At 44.0% G+C, this 19487-nt stretch overlaps 1 protein-coding gene across 10 annotated transcripts in view; it reads right to left on the reverse strand.

The window, feature by feature from the left end:
- sulf1 (sulfatase 1) overlaps positions 1-19487 on the reverse strand; it is a 123603-nt gene that overhangs the window by 3050 nt on the left and 101066 nt on the right. For 7 of the 10 annotated variants that reach the window (XM_046066721.1, XM_046066764.1, XM_046066747.1 and 4 more), the window contains 17 exons: positions 19109-19395; positions 18435-18674; positions 17628-17779; positions 14803-14972; positions 11952-12102; positions 11668-11843; positions 11355-11483; positions 10703-10759; positions 8370-8496; positions 5832-6045; positions 5007-5253; positions 4795-4891; positions 4559-4653; positions 4337-4408; positions 3358-3530; positions 3023-3165; positions 2696-2819 (listed from right to left, as the gene is read on the reverse strand). In XM_046066721.1, coding sequence (XP_045922677.1) covers positions 2696-2819; positions 3023-3165; positions 3358-3530; positions 4337-4408; positions 4559-4653; positions 4795-4891; positions 5007-5253; positions 5832-6045; positions 8370-8496; positions 10703-10759; positions 11355-11483; positions 11668-11843; positions 11952-12102; positions 14803-14972; positions 17628-17779; positions 18435-18674; positions 19109-19283 — 2542 coding nt within the window. In that variant the 5' untranslated portion in view covers positions 19284-19395. Of the gene's footprint in view, positions 1-17; positions 69-1057; positions 1092-2695; positions 2820-3022; positions 3166-3357; positions 3531-4336; positions 4409-4558; positions 4654-4794; positions 4892-5006; positions 5254-5831; positions 6046-8369; positions 8497-10702; positions 10760-11354; positions 11484-11667; positions 11844-11951; positions 12103-14802; positions 14973-17627; positions 17780-18434; positions 18675-19108; positions 19396-19487 lie in introns of all 10 variants that reach the window. The other 3 variants (XM_046066791.1, XM_046066799.1, XM_046066782.1) reach the window with 3 other exon arrangements.

The raw sequence follows: 19487 nt of genomic DNA on the forward strand, positions 1-19487 counted from the left end.
TAGGCTTAGGGACTCACAGGAAGGAGAGGCTTGGTCTCCTCTTTGACCACTTTCGATGCTGCTGTTGCCTGGTAAGCAGGTGCCAGAAAGAGGTCAAAAAGGCAGAGGTCAGTGGGAGGACAGAGAGGTCACAGCAACTCAAGTGTCCACTCTACCACAAGCTAATGGCCATGAGCAAATGTGAGAGGCATCTGAATGGAATGTTATACTGGAACACTAATGTGATGATGTTTATTTGTGGATATGGCTGAAATGGCATTCGGGGTGATGTTAAAGGAAATAGTTTGACGTTTTACTTATTTCTAAGAAGATTAATAACACTCGTGTCTGTCTGTTAAGTGCATGTATGAATCTACAGACAGGAGACAGTTAGCTTAGCTTAGAAGCAGGGGGGAAAACAGCTAGCTAATTAGCTGTTGGCTGAAGCTTCATATTCAAGCGTACAGACGTGAGAGAGGTATCAATCTTCTCATCCGCCTCTCTGTAAGAAAGCGAATAAGCATAATTCCCCAAAATGTCAAACTACTCCTTTTAGCTTTCATGTACAATGTGATGCATGTGGGTGGTGGTGGTGGTGGTACAGTATCATGCATTGTCATTCACGTGCACTTTCTTCTTGGGTGGGTCTCAAGTAGAAGCACATATTCAGAAGCTCACTTACATGACTTTTACTTTCTTATTTAGCCATGCTATCATGAGAATAGCTACAAAAGGATCAACTTTGAGTTTAGATTTTAATACTGCTGTAAATGTTGCACTCTCAAGCAAAAGGTGTGAAAATATGTGGAAGAGAATATCCAAACTGCTAACTGCAGACTGACATAACACAGCAGATAAAAGTGAAGACCAATTGTGTGCACAGAGGTGACAACAAATGAAGCTGCTTTAATGAGAGAAAAACATCATCTGTTATGATTTGTTAGCGTGCCCCCAGCATGCAGCCACAGATTGAGTGCCAGCACTCCATGGATGGATGTTATTAGTGGGAATGAGGCAAATTCGGCTCATGCAGGTGTTAAAGAAAAAAAGCCACTGAAGAGAAACAAAAAGTGGATACCTGTGTGGCTCATAGCTTCCTCCATCTTTACCTCCTGATCAGAAAAATAAAAGCAACCGATTGTTAACGATTTAATTCAAGGAGATGTGGGAGGGAAATAAATAGATCATTCACAGTGGAGATGTCTTCATGCACAGCTGCCACTGCCTATGGAGAAATGCGATTATTGCACGGTCAGAATGAATAGAAAAGAGATTTGGATTTGAATTGAAGGAAACCGGGAGGAGTTTGAAAGATCATATTATTGGGCTGGATGGAGAGATGAGAATTTATCCAGTTGAGTGGTTTGTGAGGTGTAGAGTTCAACGGGGTTTCCCCTTCAAAGCAAAATACATAAGGTTATCCAGTTAGGTGATAATGACGGTTAAGTCACCCTCCATAAATAGATACAAGTAACTGCTAGATCCATTTCGCCGGACCAGTTAAATTTTAATAATCTATCCCTCCAACAAAAACATCACTTGATGTAACCACAACAGCAGTTTCATTGGTTCATGGTCATGGCGTCATACCCAAGCAAGGGCAGCCAGTGCGAGTAAGAGATTTTAGGCTGCTATGTGACATGTGTTGGCATGTGTTTGACAAGTCCAGCGTGCCAGCACTGAAACACAATCCGTTTTCTCAGAGCAGCTTGGCCGCTCCAGTGCTCAACTCTCCAGCTGGTAATTACAGACATTAAGTTTTTATCCTGGGGACATAAACAACGCAGCCAGCTCATGCCACACGCAAACGCTGCAGGCCTTGGTCATCACGACGTTACTTGTTAGGCACCTCTGTCGCTGGGACGTCTGCTCTACAAGGACGCTCGGACCATGTGGCGGTAGTAAAAAGAAACATATTGTGGCTGATTACAGCAGCGATGCATGACAGGCTCAGATAAAATGACAGCCTCAATTGCAGTGATGACAGCATCCTCCAAATAATATCTCCAACACTCAGTGAGTCACAGAGGGGATGATGGCCAGGGCGTCCAACTGTAACATGGCCTTTTGTTTGTACAATACTATAATTTAAACCGCTAGGAGTGAGTATATGTAAACAGGGATAATATTCCAGCAGAGTGGAAGGTCCTGGGCTGGGGGGGGGGAGAAAGAGAGAGAGAGAGAGAGAGAGAGAGAGAGAGAGAGAGAGAGAGAGAGAGAGAGAGAGAGAGAGAGAGAGAGAGAGTGAGTGTGTGTGTGTGTGTGTGTGTGTGTGTGTGTCTTATCGTGAAGAAAACACTGAACACACATCAACAAGGGAGACACGCAAGACTGTGTGTCATGATTCCTTGACCTCCACCTGAAATTTCCGCATACGTCACTAGGTGGATCATCCCCAAACACATGCAGCATGCAGATATACACACACACACCACTGCGACTGAAACAGATCTGGAACACAGCAGAAGCCTAGACTGAAATCTATGAAGCATCACTATTACTATACAGCCAGTCAATTACTATTTCAGTGTACTTTCAACTCAACTTCAAATTTAATCATCTGTCCGCTTCACTCTCGTTGTTCCGTGAGCAAAATTTGCTTCAGTCGCTGTTGGCATAACAACTACCACTAATCCCAGTGTAACAGAACATATATCCATCCATTTTAGGACAGGCAGATAGGAACAATAAACATGCTGAAAGGGAGCATTTTTACCTGCATCCAAGCCCTTTGGGCGAGGGTTACACTGCTTATAACCTTGACAGCTCCTCAACTCCATCAGCTGGGCATGCAGCACGTTCAGTACCTCCCGATCCACTGCATACACTGCATTGGTCAGCTGCACAGGTGAAACGGAAATTGTGTTTTAGTGTCATGATGCTGTATTTGCATGTTTATCCGTCTCCAAAGAAAGCACGTGATTAAATCACAGTTCATTGTTTACACATAGAAACAAACAAGATGACTAGTTCTTTAATGCAGGGACCAATGAAAACGGTTCAAGAGATACAGCTGAGTGGCTGTAGGCAGATGTTCACGCACCTGGTACGGGTCACTGTTGAGGTCAAAGTACTCCAGAAAGCCAGTAGAGAACTCGCAGAACAGTGTGTTGTGGGTCTCGTTGATGGTTCTCAGGCACCAGTAGGTGTTGTTGTTGGAGCTGGTGCATGCACAGAATCCACCCACTGGACAGTAATAGAGATTCATTGGAATCAGTTCTACTGCAACTACTGAAGAATATCTTAACAGATTTTACCATTAACCATATTTATATAAAGTCATAAAGTTGACTTGTGAGAATAAATGAAGTGTTGACGTTAGAAAAAGCAGCCTAAATACAGTGTGTTATTTTGTGTCAACAATGTCGATATACATACACGACCAGAGGGGTGCAGTCTGCCAGTGGTCATTGTTGTGTGTGAAGCAAGTAAGGCCGGGCAGGCTGCAGTCGTCGCCCTTCCTCTGCCGCTTCTTCTCCTTCCTTTCCTTCTTCTTCCTCCGGATCTCATTGTACAACTGGGTCTTCCCGTCTATTTCCTGCGCAGCCTCCCTGTCGGACAGAAACAGGAGAGAATTAGAAAACAGCACGATGCAAAGATGACATCAGCCCCTACCCTCTCTAATGCCGGTAACCGCAGTGGCGGAGGATCTGGAGGGGACTTCCAGAAGGCACCGCCGATTGCCAGGATGTGACACTCTGTTTACTTTTATGTTTAAGCTCTCACTACGTCCAATTTTCTCTGGGATGACATTCTAGCCACTGTCCCCTCTTCCTCCCTGCCTGAACACAAAACAGGCACTGCAAAAAAAAAACAAAAAAAAACCAGCTGCTTTGTATTGGCATAATCTGTTCCCAATGTTTCCTGGTGCAAGTTGATCACTGTGTTTGAGGAATTGACTGGTTTCCCCTCTTTTGAGTCATTTTCTCTTTCCATGCAACTCAATCACTTCCAGAGACACAAACACACAAAATAGGTCCCTGACCATTCATCTGTTTTGTCATTAAAACTACATTCAGGCATCAAACACTGAATGAACGTTTCTAGGTAACATGCTTCCTTTAGAAACTTATTTGTGTATTAGGGCCACAAACATCTTCAACACATCATAGTACACATATAACACACACACAAACACACTGGACTGGTCATCTGGGGTCTACTAAGTCATCTAAATGAAGGTGAGTTTTATGTTTAAACTGGACATGCAGTGACCGTGCAGATATTCAGCAACAGCACAATACCATACAGTATTTTCACACTTGATCAGTTGCAAGTCAATGTCAGTATTCATTAATAAGCAGAGGGGTGACTCTAAATGGGGCAAATCCACAATTAAAGGGGAGGAGAAACTCACTTAAATGGATGGAGTTGATCATTCCTGCTCTTCAATCTCTCTGCCTTGTTTCTGTCTCCTTTGCTATAATAGCTGGTTTTATAAACAGAGAAAGAGACTAAGGACCAGACAGAAAACTTTTCAGGCGTGGACTACAATAAGGTTTCGCATAAGGCCTCAAACCAGTAATAGAGTCTTATAGAGTCTAAATGTATTTTTTAAGGTGAAATTTAAACAACTAACCTCTTCTTCCCACAGTCGCACTCGTCTGGCCGCGTCCTCTTGAGATGGCCTCTTACTTCGCGGAGGTTTTTGATTTTGTCTTGAAGTGCTTCAATCTGGAATGACGTAAGAAAGAAATACTTTCAATTATCTCTAATCTGTTATGCCAGATCCTTGACCACTGACAATTAGTAACATGGAGAAAGATGTGTGTGTAAGAGAGTGCCAGGCTTATTGTCTGAGCTTCGTACACTCACCTCCTGGTCCACATAGCTCTTATGGTCTTTCCAGGCTCTGGAGGACTGGTAGATTTCTCTTTCACAATGGACGCTGTCATTCATCAAAATAAAACACCTGAAACAGATGCATAGAAACCCCTAACATCATACACTGCTCTTTTTACATGCATGTGAGAAGTGAAGTCATTATTGAGACATGCTTTAAAGATTAAGGGAGGCTGCCTTCTTACTTGTGGGTAACCTTCACAGAGTTTGGGTATCCCACCGCATTGGTATCATCGGCCAGCATTTCCTCTGAACCATCATCTGATCCCAAATCAAACTCCGGGTCCTCTGGGTTGTGGTGGCGCTTTGAGATGACGCGGCGGCGGACAGCTGACTGATCATCTGCTTGAAGATCAACGTCGTATATGTGACCTTCAAACTCCACAGACAGAGACCTGGTCGACCGGGTGTGGACAAAACGTGGCCGATAACCTATAAAAATAAATACATTCTTAATAAGTTGAGTCAAGCAATGCTTTTATGCACCCATTTTACTAATTTAGCATACTTTTGATTGACATTTGATTGACGATAACTCCTTATTTCAGTTTTTTAAACCCCAAGGTCTAACCGATCATACTTTAGTTGCATCTTTTCTAAGCAACACTAGAGGGCATTAAACCATACGAAACCACAATCCCATCATTACACACACACACACACACACACACGGCAACTTCCACAGAACAAATTGCAGGACTTATTGCAGGATGTTTGCCTTTTCCATGCATCTGTCTTCCTTTAGAGCATAAATAATCCATTTCAGGAAATCAAGTCTTGAGACTTTGCAGACTTCTTTTCTCCAACTGGCATTGAGAGACAGACGTCAGTACAAGGTTATATAAGTTAAACCAAAGCCTGGTTGTTAAATGAAGCAGTTTGGCCCATGCCAGATCCTCTACTGTTGAGCTGAAACAACCCTACACATATCTAGTCCTCCATCACTTTAAATGATTTTTATCTTCTTATACAGTATTAGATGAAGAAATCACAGATTCTTGTAGACTCACGTTGGCCTGATGAGGCAGAGAACTGTCGGTGGGAGCGGCGGTCCGTTCTGGGGGATCTGAAGACACCGTCTCCGCAGTCACAGCCCCTCTCTCTGTTGTCATAACTGCTGCGGGGCCTCAGGCTGCGGGCCCTCTTCCTGGAGCTTTCTTTTGAACCACCTTTACACTTCTGTATCCTCCACTTGCCCTTGAGCTCCTCCACACAATGCCACTTCTGTCAAAAACAACAAAAGCAGAAGTAAACTGGGAGAAATAATGTTCCATCGTGACTTCTTCCGAGCTTTCTATCTCCTAACTTATTTTTTGTGTGTAGATTCCTAGAAATCAGAACAAACCAAAGTGTCCTTGATCTAAATTTCCATGTTACTTTAGCAATGGACAGATTTTCTGGCATAGCTAATAAGCTCTATAGATGTCAACAATATTAAAAACCTAATCTCAGGTAGAGCCTCTGCTTTGCTGTGATCTGTAAAACTCCTTAAGAAACACGTGTTTTTGATAGATATATCTCAAATCTCAGCCTGTGGAGAGATTTAAGATATAATGGCATCTAAAAGCAGCAGGAAAGATAAACCAAAACAGCCACGTGAGATGTACTGGGTCTGTCTGATGTTTCGAAAAAAAGTGGAAACCCCCATCACTCTCACGCTGGGTATGTCTGTGCCAAGTGCATCACCAGTGTAATTGTGTAAATACATTTCCATGCATTCACTTGCATCCTCCATGTCTTTCTCAACGTCTATTCTCACTAGGAAAAGAAAGTTGAGGCTAATTGCTGTGAGTTGTACTGCTGGTTAGGCCTCGCATAAATGGAAGAGACACATCTGCAGAGCGCAGTGCAGATGATCAGCGGGGAGTGTGGGAACGAGAGTCCACACAAAGGGCCATAAGGCAGATCAGGTTTCTTTTGGATGGCTCAAATAGTGACGGAGAGCTTACGGGCCCTAACAGAGCAGTTATATCAGCAGCAGACAAGACGCGAGGGAGAGCGAGAGAGATGTATAGTCACTCAGGGATTTCTTTATCCTTCTCCCTCGCCCTCCCTCCTGTGAGTACTTTAAAGGCACTTGCAGCAGCAGGGACAGCAGAGATGGTAGAGAAACTGAGGGGGAGGAGGGGATGAGGGGAGGGGGAGGTTAGGACCCGACGTGGATGACCATGTAAGATGAAAAATGAGCAGTAAGTGGAAAACCCAAAGTACCACAAGTCACTCACACTGTCATCTACCCGCAGAAACATACAGTAACAAAGGTTTCTCTACGTCCTTGGTGAGTAAATCCGGCATACCCACAACAAACCCATACATTATCACATGATCGAATGTAAGAGGGCCGCAACAGCTCTGTGAAAAAAAAAAAAAAACACACAACAGAGGCTGCGCTATTAGAAAAATCTGGTCTGTCTGAACCAAGATCATGCGGTCAGGTTGAAAAGGCAGTAACGTTTAAGGCTTTTCAAAAACAAAACTACTCTTATTCCAACCAAAATCAGGTTCAAGACTGAGGTTTAATGTCCTTGTTGAAGATTCCTTTAACTTTTTCAGTACAATGCTTCAGTTCTAGCCAAGTTTTTTATTTTTTTGTCTGCGACACTGTGGTGGTTAGATGGCATTTAAAGACATAAAATATTTATCCTGATATTGATCCATGCTCTTTTTATAAGGCTTTTCCTGTGTGCATGTGAACAACAGAAGTGGAGGAGCTGGAACAAGAGAGATTAGAACAAAATGAAGAGCAGAGATGAAGCACTGGCCTGCTGCGTGTAAGCACCATTTCCCCTGTAATTTAGTAAAAAACACTCACGCTCTCAGGCTGCTCACTGGGAAGCTGTGTTAAATCATGCCAGACAGGCCATTTATAACCAAATCTTATTCTTCGTGCTATGCAGCTACTTATTATGATGCATACTGTAGATGATTACAGCTACAAGACACATTTTACACATCTTTTGCACACTATTACAGGTGCGCACACACACATACTCTCTGTACACACACTCACATGCATTCACGTGACACAACACACACTGCTGAGCTCAACTAGAATTGCTCCATTGCTGGTTTTAATAACTGATTGTTACATACACACATTTATGTGACCATAAACTGGATCTGGATTGCATTAGTCAGTCCCTCAGAAACTCTGCCTGTCATTTAACGCTACCTGAAACTTGTAGCAATTTGTATTGTTCTGGTCTGTGTGCTCCAAGGCCACATACTGTAGCACTTGGCTGTTGGTCTGCCAGAAAATTAATGGGCACAGATGAAAGAGAAGTACCAACAAATTAATGCACCACATAATAGTGCAAAAGGGTCCAATTATGAACCAACTTATGTTCTGTAAATGGCTATTTTACTTGTGGGTCTGTGGAATAATTCAACAGGCAGCAATGGAGGTCACTTTAAGAGTTTTACTTCTTACTGTTAGAAAAGTGCTGAAGATACTTTCCTTAGTGGATAACAGAGGAACTAATTTCTACTCACAAAACATTGCAGAAATAAGCTGTATACTTGTGTGCACATGGGTGTGTTTGTTTTACCTGTCCAGGCTGTTCGCAGGGTGTCTGGAATTCGGCCTGCTGGCAGGTCTCTTTGACCTTCTTGTACTTGGGCAGGCTGTTGGTGTGCTGAGTGTTCACTGAATCATCCTTCTTTCTCAGGATTTTTCTGCACGTAAACAGAATTAAGAGGAAAATTAGAATCAACAGACTTTTTCAAGGAGTCAATACACTGTTAAACTATTAAGATATTACTGAACTTAAGTGAGCTGAATTTAAGTTTTATTCACTTTATGTTTCCTGTTTTTCACTTTCTGTCACAGTCAGTGAATGGGTTGAATGAAGTTATACAGCATCTGTAAGTTTGCCAGAGGGTCTGGGCATGGAGCTCAGCTCAGCCTCACTCCAGTGTTCAGCTTCAGGTCAAGCTTTTTGACCTTGGCTTGGCATCACGCTCAATTGCCCTGCTCCCTTTTCCTCTGCCACCACCACAAGGGCTGGCTGCATCTCTGCTAAGGCAGTGCCAAACCCTGTCACTCGCTCTGTCCCCAGCTCTCTGCCAACATGCCCTGGCAGCTCGCGACCAGCCAACCGAATGATGGCGACAACGAAGCACAGAACAACCTTTACCCCTTTGAGAGTAGGGCCGTTGTCTTGTCCGATCCCGTCTAGCACTCTGTCCAAGGAGAAAATAGCCAATGTTCACACACTGGGCTTGGCTATAGTCTCCGGCCTTTAGCCAAGGGCGATTAAAGAGCTAACAGTTGTTGTGGGTGTCACTCCCTGACGACTACATTACGTAGATGATTGGATTGTCAAACAACACAGTCAGTCCCAGCTGTCAGTCCGAATTTCACGGGCTTAGAGGTACAGTACTGTAAGGTCATGTGAGGATATTAAATCATAGAGCATATCACATGACCAGCGAGAGAATGGTACAAAAAAACATTAGCTACTGTGTATGTGCTTCTACATCTGCGCCTGAGTAACAAGAGTGAGGTGTCTGTGGAGGCTAACCTCAGCATTTAAAGACAAGCGCACAAGCTGACAGCCTTCATAAAAAGTGTGGATTAATGGAGCAATGGATTGAAAGAGCTAAAGCCCCTGCTGGTCAAAGGTCACAGTATTTTTATTTCATAGGAAGCAGTCTGTAGACCAGACAAACATACACTAGCAGGATACCGACCTGTATTGTGTGGTAGCAGAGCCAACTAATGCTTCTTTTATACTCTTGCATATGTCTGCTCATTTGCCAGCGACTGCGTCAACATCTGCACAAATAAGTGGAAAGGAGATGGGACGGCCAAGCCAGCGATTTGGAAAAAAAATAGGGATTGTGAGGAAATGATAGTGGGGGGAATAACAGCAGCTGTATGGGAGAACATGACATACTGTAATATACAGTATCATTACAAATGCTGCCAGCACAATCTGGCCTCAACCACTGTTACGGCTCCCTCCCCCTTCGTTTGGATGCCCATATGTCTTTCTTCCTTTTTTTTCCTCCCTTGGGTACCTGTATCATGTAAAAACAAGCTTGGTGGGATTATTTCTCTCCAAGTTGTTAGGCTTCTGTCAGTGTACCCCTGGCATTACCACAGCTTAACATGTTAAGTGAACAAAAGCAGGCTGTCATATTGGAGGCATCATCTTCTGCAACATATATCTGGCAGCAGAGGAAAGGTTAAATAAAGACCTGACAGGGTTTGTGAGAGAGCACATACTGTATGCGATCGCGTGCACTACAAAGAAAACAGTCTTGGGGAAACAGTCAAGCGTTGGCTATAGAGAGTGGCTGCTGCATTCCACACTGGGGGAGCTGGTGACTTGAGTGTGAGCCTTGTAGCCATTTGTCAGGTAACATCATCCTGAGCCTGGCTAGCCTTTGTTTATTTTGCGTGTGACTCGCTCTACCATGTTACTGAAATGTATCTTCCATCCGTCTCTGCCAACGCATGAACAGCAAACTAAGTCAGGTTTCGAGCCCCGATCATGTGCTCAATATATGAAAGGCCCCTTCGGAAGACAAAGACTCTGCTTGTTTTTCTTGTAAATGATCAAATGACCTGGTTACACATGTGTCAGCGCCTCTTACGTGAACCGTCATAATTGGCCAGCCGCTTATAGCTTTACCAAACAACTTGGAATATTTCAACCTCTTCCACCGCCTTCCAAGCCAAGTGTGGTCAGGAAATGTCTGTCAGATAACAAATAACTGGGAAAGGCGGCTGTGTTGCTGGAAGAGGGAGCGTGCTTTGAGCCTTGCACATTTCGGGTTCATTGAAATGTTTTGTCAGGTTTGTGTGACAGACAATGCTCTGCAATGACATGGATGTGTCTGTGGTGTGGAAAGGGAATAAAGAACCCCAGTTTACCCTCGCTCCACCAGGAATGTGTCCCTCCAGACTTTGGGTTTCCGGTTGGGTTTGAATCTGGGGAAACAAAACGAATAAAGTTTATAGAATTCATATGCCCTAAGCACTCACCATCAGCTACATCATGTCGGGCATGCAGCTAGCCAACATTATCTTCATCATAGCGAGCTCAAGACCTTGTGGGTTCAAAGGAATGGTGTAAATGTTCTTTGAGCATTAAATCAATTGTCCCAGTTCTTTCTGTTCCTCTGGAGATGTTTTCCAATGTGACAGATTTCCCCCCCCCCCCCCAATAGTGCAGATACAGTATATCAACAGTTTCTGTTGGTGCTTTTTTTAATGCCAAGTTAAGGACAACAATTGTGCAGTTGGGTTTTGCTGGGGAAACAAATGATTCAACTTGCAAACAAATTCTACAGGAAACTTCATAAGAAGAACCTCAGTGAGTGCCAGTCCCACAGCCAAGGAAAATCCACCAAATTGCCCTGAACCCACTTTGTGCTCAGCTAGAGTAAAAGCAATTATTTTGGCTAAAGAAATGTGCATTTGCTCAATACTGTCAAATGAATAGGACTGTTGCACATATCATGCACACTGTGCAATTACTGTACATAATATCTATTACAGCATGGCATGATAGATCCATACAGACCTATTGCCAGTCCTTTCCTGTTCCAGCAGCTTAAGGATGGACTTTCCATCCATGTCTGGAGGGGTGTCCAGGCCAGCAATGTGGAGGATCGTGGGAGCTAGGTCAATGTTCAGCACCAGATGAGGGTTTCTGAAGAAGCACATACACATAAAGTTTACTTAATCTTCTGAAATGCATACAGTGATACTAACTAACAAAACCAAGGAACCTAAACAAACGTGAGAGAAAGAACATCATGGTACACACAGTATGGGGACAATGCAATTTGTAAGCAAAGAAACTAATATTGATTTTTGTTGTTGTTTGGACTTACACTGCCCCTGGCTCTACGTTGGGTCCTCTAAGGAAGAACGGCACATGGATGTCAAAGTCATAAGGCATTGACTTGCCCTTGACCAATCCAAACTGACCAATGTGGTAGCCATGGTCTGCTGTATAGATGATGTAAGTGTTGTCCAGCTCTCCAGTTTGCTCTAGCATGTCATAAACCTGTGAAGCAAAATGAGTGACGTGACAAGACAGACAGTGTACTACCAGGACATTTACAGTAACTACATCACTCAGAGGAACAGATATTAAAATCCTGAAAAACCTTACCTTCTGCACTGAGTCATCCACAGACAAGAGTGTCTGCAGCCTCTTACGATGGAGGAAGTTGGTGAACTCCATGTGGATGGGTCTCATGGGGCCTGTGTACTGCATGATCCAGTGTTTGTCCATATTTGGGGCATAGTTGTAGCTGGGAGTGCTAGGAGGGCACAAAGGAGGGAGAGAGGAGACAGGCATGTCAAAAAAAATGCCTCTCTTTAGCACTGATAGAGCATACATGTATTCTGTGTGCCTGATGTAGTCGCACAGAAGTAAGAAAATATTTCTGTATGTCTGTTATCAGAGCACGTAACAGCTATGAAGACTCCGTTTAAGATGCCAAAAAACACCTGTCTACTACTTTTCACAAACTACTGCTCAGCAACAGGTGCCGCAGTTGTCCACTGTGTTTGAAATGCATCAATAGCTGCTCTGTTTGTTGAAGGAAATGTCTTAATAATCAGCAGCCAGCACCTTAGCTGTTTTTCCACACCTTTCTCCGACCATCTCTCCCCTCACACAGAGACGAGAGTCTCCTTGCTCCACTGCGCTCTTGGCACAGACAAGTCATTTGAGGGTTGGCACATGCTTAAGAAAATAATAGGCCCCAAAGTCAAGTTTGCAACAACTTCTTGACCATAAACCCGATAAGTCATGGTCACTGGAAAGGGGGGGAATCACAAGAGTGGATAAAGAGCAAGAAGGAGGGAGAAGCAGTCTTGTTTGTGGTGTTATAACTCAGAAAGGTTGTTCACCTGTCTGTGGTATAACCTGGAAAGTAAATGGAGGGAGATATACTAATATATGAAGGTGACTTGGTGTCTGCAAAGTTTCTGCATTTCAAAGCACAATAATATATGATTAATAAACTGCAAGCATATGTAGTTAGCCCCAAAATCAGCTTTGTAGTGTTGGAATGTAATGTGACAATAAACAATAATTTACCTTCTACTGTAAGCAATTCACCCCTAGAAAACTATAAATGGACAGGTTTCTACCCCAGAATAAGCAGCAGCTGGACAAAGTAGAGATACTTAATGAAGACCTGCTATGGGAGCTGCTTTGCTCCGATTGAGTGAGCTGCCTTCTGCTCTCGTCTCCTCAGGCCTGCTTTGTGTAAAGGGTGAACTCTTCACCCACCTAGCCAGGCGGTCTAATAAGCCCCACAAAGGAACCTGTCTCTGGGCAATGGGCCACCAAGGCATGAGGCCCTGGGCACCAGGGAACCAGGAATGCAGAGGTCAGTGGAATGAAGCCAGTCCATAGGAGAGGTCACACCTGCCACCTGTCACATATAGGTCCATGTTTTGTGGTATTAGTCCTGGATTACAGCAACCCAGGGTCCACTGTTCAGCCCACAATGCCTCCTGACTTTACAAAACTTAACATAGACACATCCCGCATGAGGATTAGAGACATTCCCTAAAGCAAGTTGTTGAGCTACGCCCAATATAACTTCCATTCACTCCTTGATTTAGAGAGACATGCCATTGAGAAACTGCACCACATCTATAGTGTTTTAAATAAATTTGGCTTACATCTAAGAGACAGGGTAAAAACACCTTCAGTGAGGAATGTTAATGACTTAACTTAAAACTCTCCCCTGCTATTGTTGCTGTCAAAAGTACAGACACTCATATGATTTATGAGGCAGCTCCTCTTTTACTGCCACGTACTCTCTACCCAAATCAATGTGTTACGCATTAGAGGTACATTGCATCTGCTGCAAAGACAGAAAGTGGCAGACCAGACAACATCAACACAACATCCGCAAGTGGGAAAAAAATGTTTTTCTGTTATGGAAGTGTGTAGTCGACAAACACCAAAATAAAAAACACCCACCCATACCAACCACCTGTGCTGCCACAGTAACCACATCATATATTCCACACACACTGCACCTACACACAATCACTGGGGCAACCCCTTTAGTCACCCACGGGCCCCAGCCCCACCCACTTCACCAAGAGGCTTGAACTAAAAATAAATGAATAATGTCACAAAGGGTGCTCCGAAGCACACAATGCATTCCTCTCGTCCCAAGAGCTGCGGGGAGAAGCTACTGATTGACATGGACAGGATCAGGAAGTCCGTCACAGGAGGGTAGGGAAGGGTGGGTAGAGCGCTGAAGGGATGGGAAAATGAGACAAGACACTGGGAGACACCGAGGGAGAGATAAATAGAGAGACAGAAGCAAACAGAGATATACAGATATAGCGACAGAGCGGTAGGGCAAACAGACTGAGGGGAATGTTAAGTGGACAGAAAGTGAAAGGAAAGGCTTGCAGCCTTGAACCCAACATCTCTAAAATATCATCCCTCCCCCTACCCAGTGGAGTAGTGTATTCTGGGAGGCTGTTAGAGGGCCCGCCAAGAGATGGCAAGGCATGTTGCCATGGAGCAACCCTGAGTATTGCAGCGCTGCCTCAACCCAGGGGTGAGAGTTGTGGGAGGCCAATGTGGCCTTGGCATGAGGACAGTGCTCCGTAAAAAAGCCATGCCTGATCTTCTTGATGGTCTGTGTCCCAGCTATTCTTGAATGATAAATCATTTTGATTTTACGGCTGCCGAGTCGTTGACCCTAGCAGCTTCTAAGCAACCTGTCATCACTGGGGATTGAGGGGCGTGAGCACTGTAATAATTTTAGGTACACTAAGTCATAAAAACTCAAATTGGATGTTAACAAGAAACATTCTATACAATGGTAGAGGAAAGCTGCTGTAATGACTGCGTATATAATCCCTAAATATGGGCCCCACATTCATTTTCCATTATTTTAAAGGGTTAAAAGTCCTGTGTAGGAACTCGGATGAGTGTATGCGTTTGCGCGTGTGAGATAATGTGAGTGAGTATAACTTACATGTGCTGCGAAGCATTCGGGAAGTGCTCAGCGTACTGCGGTGCGGAGTCCTCTGGGCCATGAGGAGCAGCATGACTGATAACCATCATCACAGGACGGTGAGGGTACATCCGTTTGGACATGCGGAAAAAGTTGATGCTGTCGTTGGTGATCAGATCTGTGAAGTAGTCCTGGAAAATAGAGCAAATACCACCAATAAACAAAAATTATTAGGTGCTGCAGGGCTAAAACTCCCATCTCGAGAAGGTGGAATTGGGGGTGGAATGCAAAACAATTCGAGCTTTGATAAAACTCGTTTGCAGTCCAATCACCATGTTGCTTTCCCTCATCCAGTCATTTTCAACTGAATGGAGAGGGGCCAGTGGGGATATGAACTAGGGCCATTGAGTACACTACACTACCAATCTGTCGAGTCAACAGCTGGCAGCTTGCCAGTGCATGTGTGTGCGTGTGGAAATGTGAGCATGCGCTTCAGTCTGTGTGTGTATGTGTATACAGTATATGGGCTGTTGCCTCATCAGTGAATCGCTCCACTATTGAATGTGACAACGCTTGATGGTGAGAGGAGCCTAGCGCTCTCAAATGGTATGTTGTTATGACAGTTCCCACCCTCTACTCCTCTCCGGACCATCCATTCTCTTTCTCCTATTTAGCTTAATTTTATTCTATCCTGTTTCTCTTAACATGTGTTTTCTTTCCTTCTCACTGATTCACTCTGAGAAATAATGGAACACACAAAACAGAACCAGGGAAAAGGGCTGGGTTGGGCAATGACTTGTGTACAGGAGATGGGAAAGACAAAAGTTCCCTAAGACCTAAACTCTGTTTTTCACATTTTACACTGCGGCACAGGCAAAGAGAGGGCAACTGAATGAATGAACGTGTCACTTACTGTAAAGAGCTTAGAATCAGGAAATATGAAATTGTCAAATCAAAAAACCCACAGGCGTAACATTTTATCAAAACCTTTATTCCAGGCATGGTGGAGCCTCTCTTTTAAATGTACGGTAGGTCACACCCTGAACTGAAATCACAACAGCATTTGCCAAGTTTCTAACAGTAGATTAACCATTCTACCTGCAGTTTTGGCATGCAACTGTTTGGCATACAACATGCGGAAGGGAGTGCCAGGTTCAGAATAAAAGGCTAAAGGGTGATTTCCCTGAAATGTCAGAAGTGGGTTTGGCTGATTCATCCTTTCTCTATTAATAGGCTTTATAGGCAGGCCAGCTTTAATGGCCTGGCGGCTGCACATGCCCATGGAGGATGGTGATTGCGTGCACATGGCAAAGCATTGCCATATTTGATTTATCTGTGTTACCAGCCCTCCAAAATCTGAGCCACGGCAGCTAAGGGCTCTGGCAGGTCAAAGGGAAGTGACAGTGTCATGTGGAGTGCCTGGCCAACAGCTATTAAAATGGTCATGGAAGTGAAGAGTATCACTTTTCCCAGAACCCTTTGGAGATGATTAGTACCAAGTGGCAGTCATGTAATTAAAACTCTTCCACACATGGGTAAATTTCCCAATGATTTTCATATATTTGAATTGACATTTTAAGTTTTATAACAATGTATGTGGTTTGACTGTAAATGCAGCAGGGCGTTGTGGCTTTGTAGATGAGGAGTTGTCTATTAATTTCAAGCTCTCATCCATGGAAAATTTCTGTTAGCACTGACGACACCAGGATATCACATCTGGCTGCTTTGAGTCTTCATGACATTGTCTTCTGTCATGGAATTTGAAGAAAGTGTATGAATCATATTCTCAAACTAAAACCTCACACAAAAGGTCTTTCACAAAAGGCCTCAACCTCAATGAACTCATCCTCCTACAGATGGAAAATCAAATGGGACCAAAATGAATGAAATCACTGGGCAAGTGCCTCATCTAATCACAATGACTCTGTGTGCCAGCTGCGCTCTATGTACCATGACCTTCTCACCCTATGTGAATCTAAAAAGAGGACTTGTGTTTGTCCCAGAGGTAGCAGGTTAATGGGTTTTGGCAGTAAATAGCAAATAGTGTGTCCATTTGGTTTTAAACCACAATCTGCTGACCAAGCCCATGTCATGTAAACACCTTGGCCTCAGCTTGTGGGTAACTTTACACCTCAGTCCAAGTTGGCAGAGAAGTAGCAGTCCAAACATTTGTTTGCCCATCTTTTGGGCAGGGATTTTGAAACTGGACATGTATCCAAACTATAAACCCTCCTCATGGATTCCTCGGGTACCCAGGCCTACGCTACCTGGGAAGATATTGGCATAGGGCTGCGAAAACAAACTGACAGCTCTTACAAAAACATTTGGGGAAGATTGATGAACGATGCAATCCAGAGCCACAAAAAGACAGTGTAACAGTGTTCATATCTAGAGTCTGCCAGTGGTCAAGTGAAATTTTTTCGTTTTTTTTATTGTGGTATTATAGCACAAAATCATTCTGAAAAATGTCTTAGTGAGACAAAAAGAAGACTAAAAAGGCAGACAGAAAGAGAGACAAAAACAAGGGCAGGCTTGTATTTATCACAGGCAATGTTGGCTTCTCATAAATATGCTTCAATTTTACAGGGTCTAAATGCTGAGGTATGGTGCCATAATAAAAGGATGTTGCAGAAAGAGGAGACGCCACCTCAAGTCGGCTCATTCCCTTTAATTCTCAAATGAAAATTCCTGTCAGCCTGGATCACAACACCATGATAAGTGAAGTGCTTCAGTGTCTGAGTAGAACCTGCAATTTGTCAGGTGAAGTCTTTAGATTAGGTCATAAAGGGAAAACAAATGAGTGATTGAGTTAACGGTCCCTTTTTAGAAATTATGGGAACACATACCTTGGCATAATCGGCACCATGTTTCTCCTTGTAACCATTCCGACAGACAGTGTAATTATAGAAGCGGGAATTTTTTATCAATCCAACCCATTCACGCCACCCAGGTGGGATGTAGCTGCCATTGTACTCATTGAGGTACTTGCCGAAGAAGCCTGCATGAGAGAAAAAGGAGGGTTTCTTGTCATTTGCACGTTTTCTTTGTTTGCTTATGCCTGTACCTGTGAAAATCTAAATCCTGTGCATCTGTGTGACTTTATCTGTGTGTGTCAGTATGTGACGCATAACTTTTTTGCTTGTCTCTTTTTTCCCCTGGGCTTGGAGCCAGCCTGTCCCAGAGAAGGCTAATTGCAGACTAACGCATCATTTTGAAAACCGCAGGCCGTGCTGCAGCCGACAGAACCGCACTGAGCTGCCCAGTCCAACGCCTGCCCATCACTCACACGGACAACGTCTGATGAGACATGACAGCGACCTGGCACGCTCACCATGTTTGCATTTCTCACAGCAGACAAAGCCAGGCAGGGCTGTGGAGTCTAGCTTACAGTAAAAAAAAAAAATCATTGAGTGAATATAGAGGGGCCAGGATGACATTTGAGCTGGTCGTGATTGACAGTATATGGGCCAAAAAGTGAGATAGTAACCTCATAATAACCTGAAAAATGACACTTTTCCATATTAAACAACGGGATAACATCACCAGCACTGCATTTAGAGGTCTTTGGTGGACATGCAGCAGGCCTGTGATGCTGACTATTATATACAGAGACGTGCCCATATATCTATGAGTGCGTTTCTTTGTTCACCAACCTGTCCTGTAGCCGGTGTTGTTGAGATAGACAGCGAATGAGCGTGGCTCGTGCTGAGCTTGCCAGGAAGGGGACGAGCAGTTCTCATTGTTGGTGTAGGTGTTGTGGTTGTGCACGTACTTGCCCGTCAACATGGAGGACCGTGACGGGCAGCACATGGGTGTGGTGACAAAGGCATTAGTGAAACTTGTGCCTCCATCTTCCATGATCTTCCGGGTTTTATTCATCACCTGTAGAGAGCCTGGAGGACAAGGCATGGAGGTCAGTACCGAGTGCTGTAGTGTCGCTGAAATCTTAATTTTGTTAAATCCATTGTTAATACTATGAAATATAGGTTGTGTCAAAACTTTTTTTCAACAAACATATTTAATTTATTTTCATACAGATAAACACAGTTCAATCAATTAAGATCACTTGAGCTTTTCTTACTGAATTCTCTAGTAGTTAATTCAGTAGTTAATAGGCCAGATGGCCATTCAGCTCTGGCTTATGGCCTCTATTTAATATTTAATGTGTGGCGAAAGACAACATAAATCCTGATCTAAATACCCACAAAGACAAAGAAATAGAAATTACAGTGGGGGTTTTTTTAAGTAAGGAAAAAAATAGGACCCAAACGAAAAGTTAACTGGGCCTGTAGAGTTCCAAGAAGACCAGGAAGTGTGCCAACCTTACCCAACTCAACATCCTGGTCATCAGTCATGATGAGGATAATGTTGGGCCGGATGTTTCTGCGGTCTCTCTGGATGCGACCCCTCAGGCCCTGAGCCCTGGTGGTGATGAAGGCCCAGCTGCCTGGAGCCCAGTCCAGAGACAGCAGGGCCAACCAAGCAAGCCACTGGATCAGCATGTTGCCCGGGACGACAAGAGATGGGATGGATAGATTGCAGGATTAAGGGATGGAGAAAAGGTCCAGTCAGGCCACTCACTCACACCCGTGCAGCCCTTGCAGCTGTGGTCAACTATAAAAGAGACAGAAGGAGAAAACCCATGGACACATTACAACAAGGAAAACTGGGGGGGGGGGGGGGGGGGGGGGGGGGGGGGGGGGGAG

The sequence above is a fragment of the Micropterus dolomieu genome, linkage group LG01, assembly GCF_021292245.1.
Source record: "Micropterus dolomieu isolate WLL.071019.BEF.003 ecotype Adirondacks linkage group LG01, ASM2129224v1, whole genome shotgun sequence".
Classification (NCBI taxonomy): Eukaryota; Metazoa; Chordata; class Actinopteri; order Centrarchiformes; family Centrarchidae; genus Micropterus; species Micropterus dolomieu.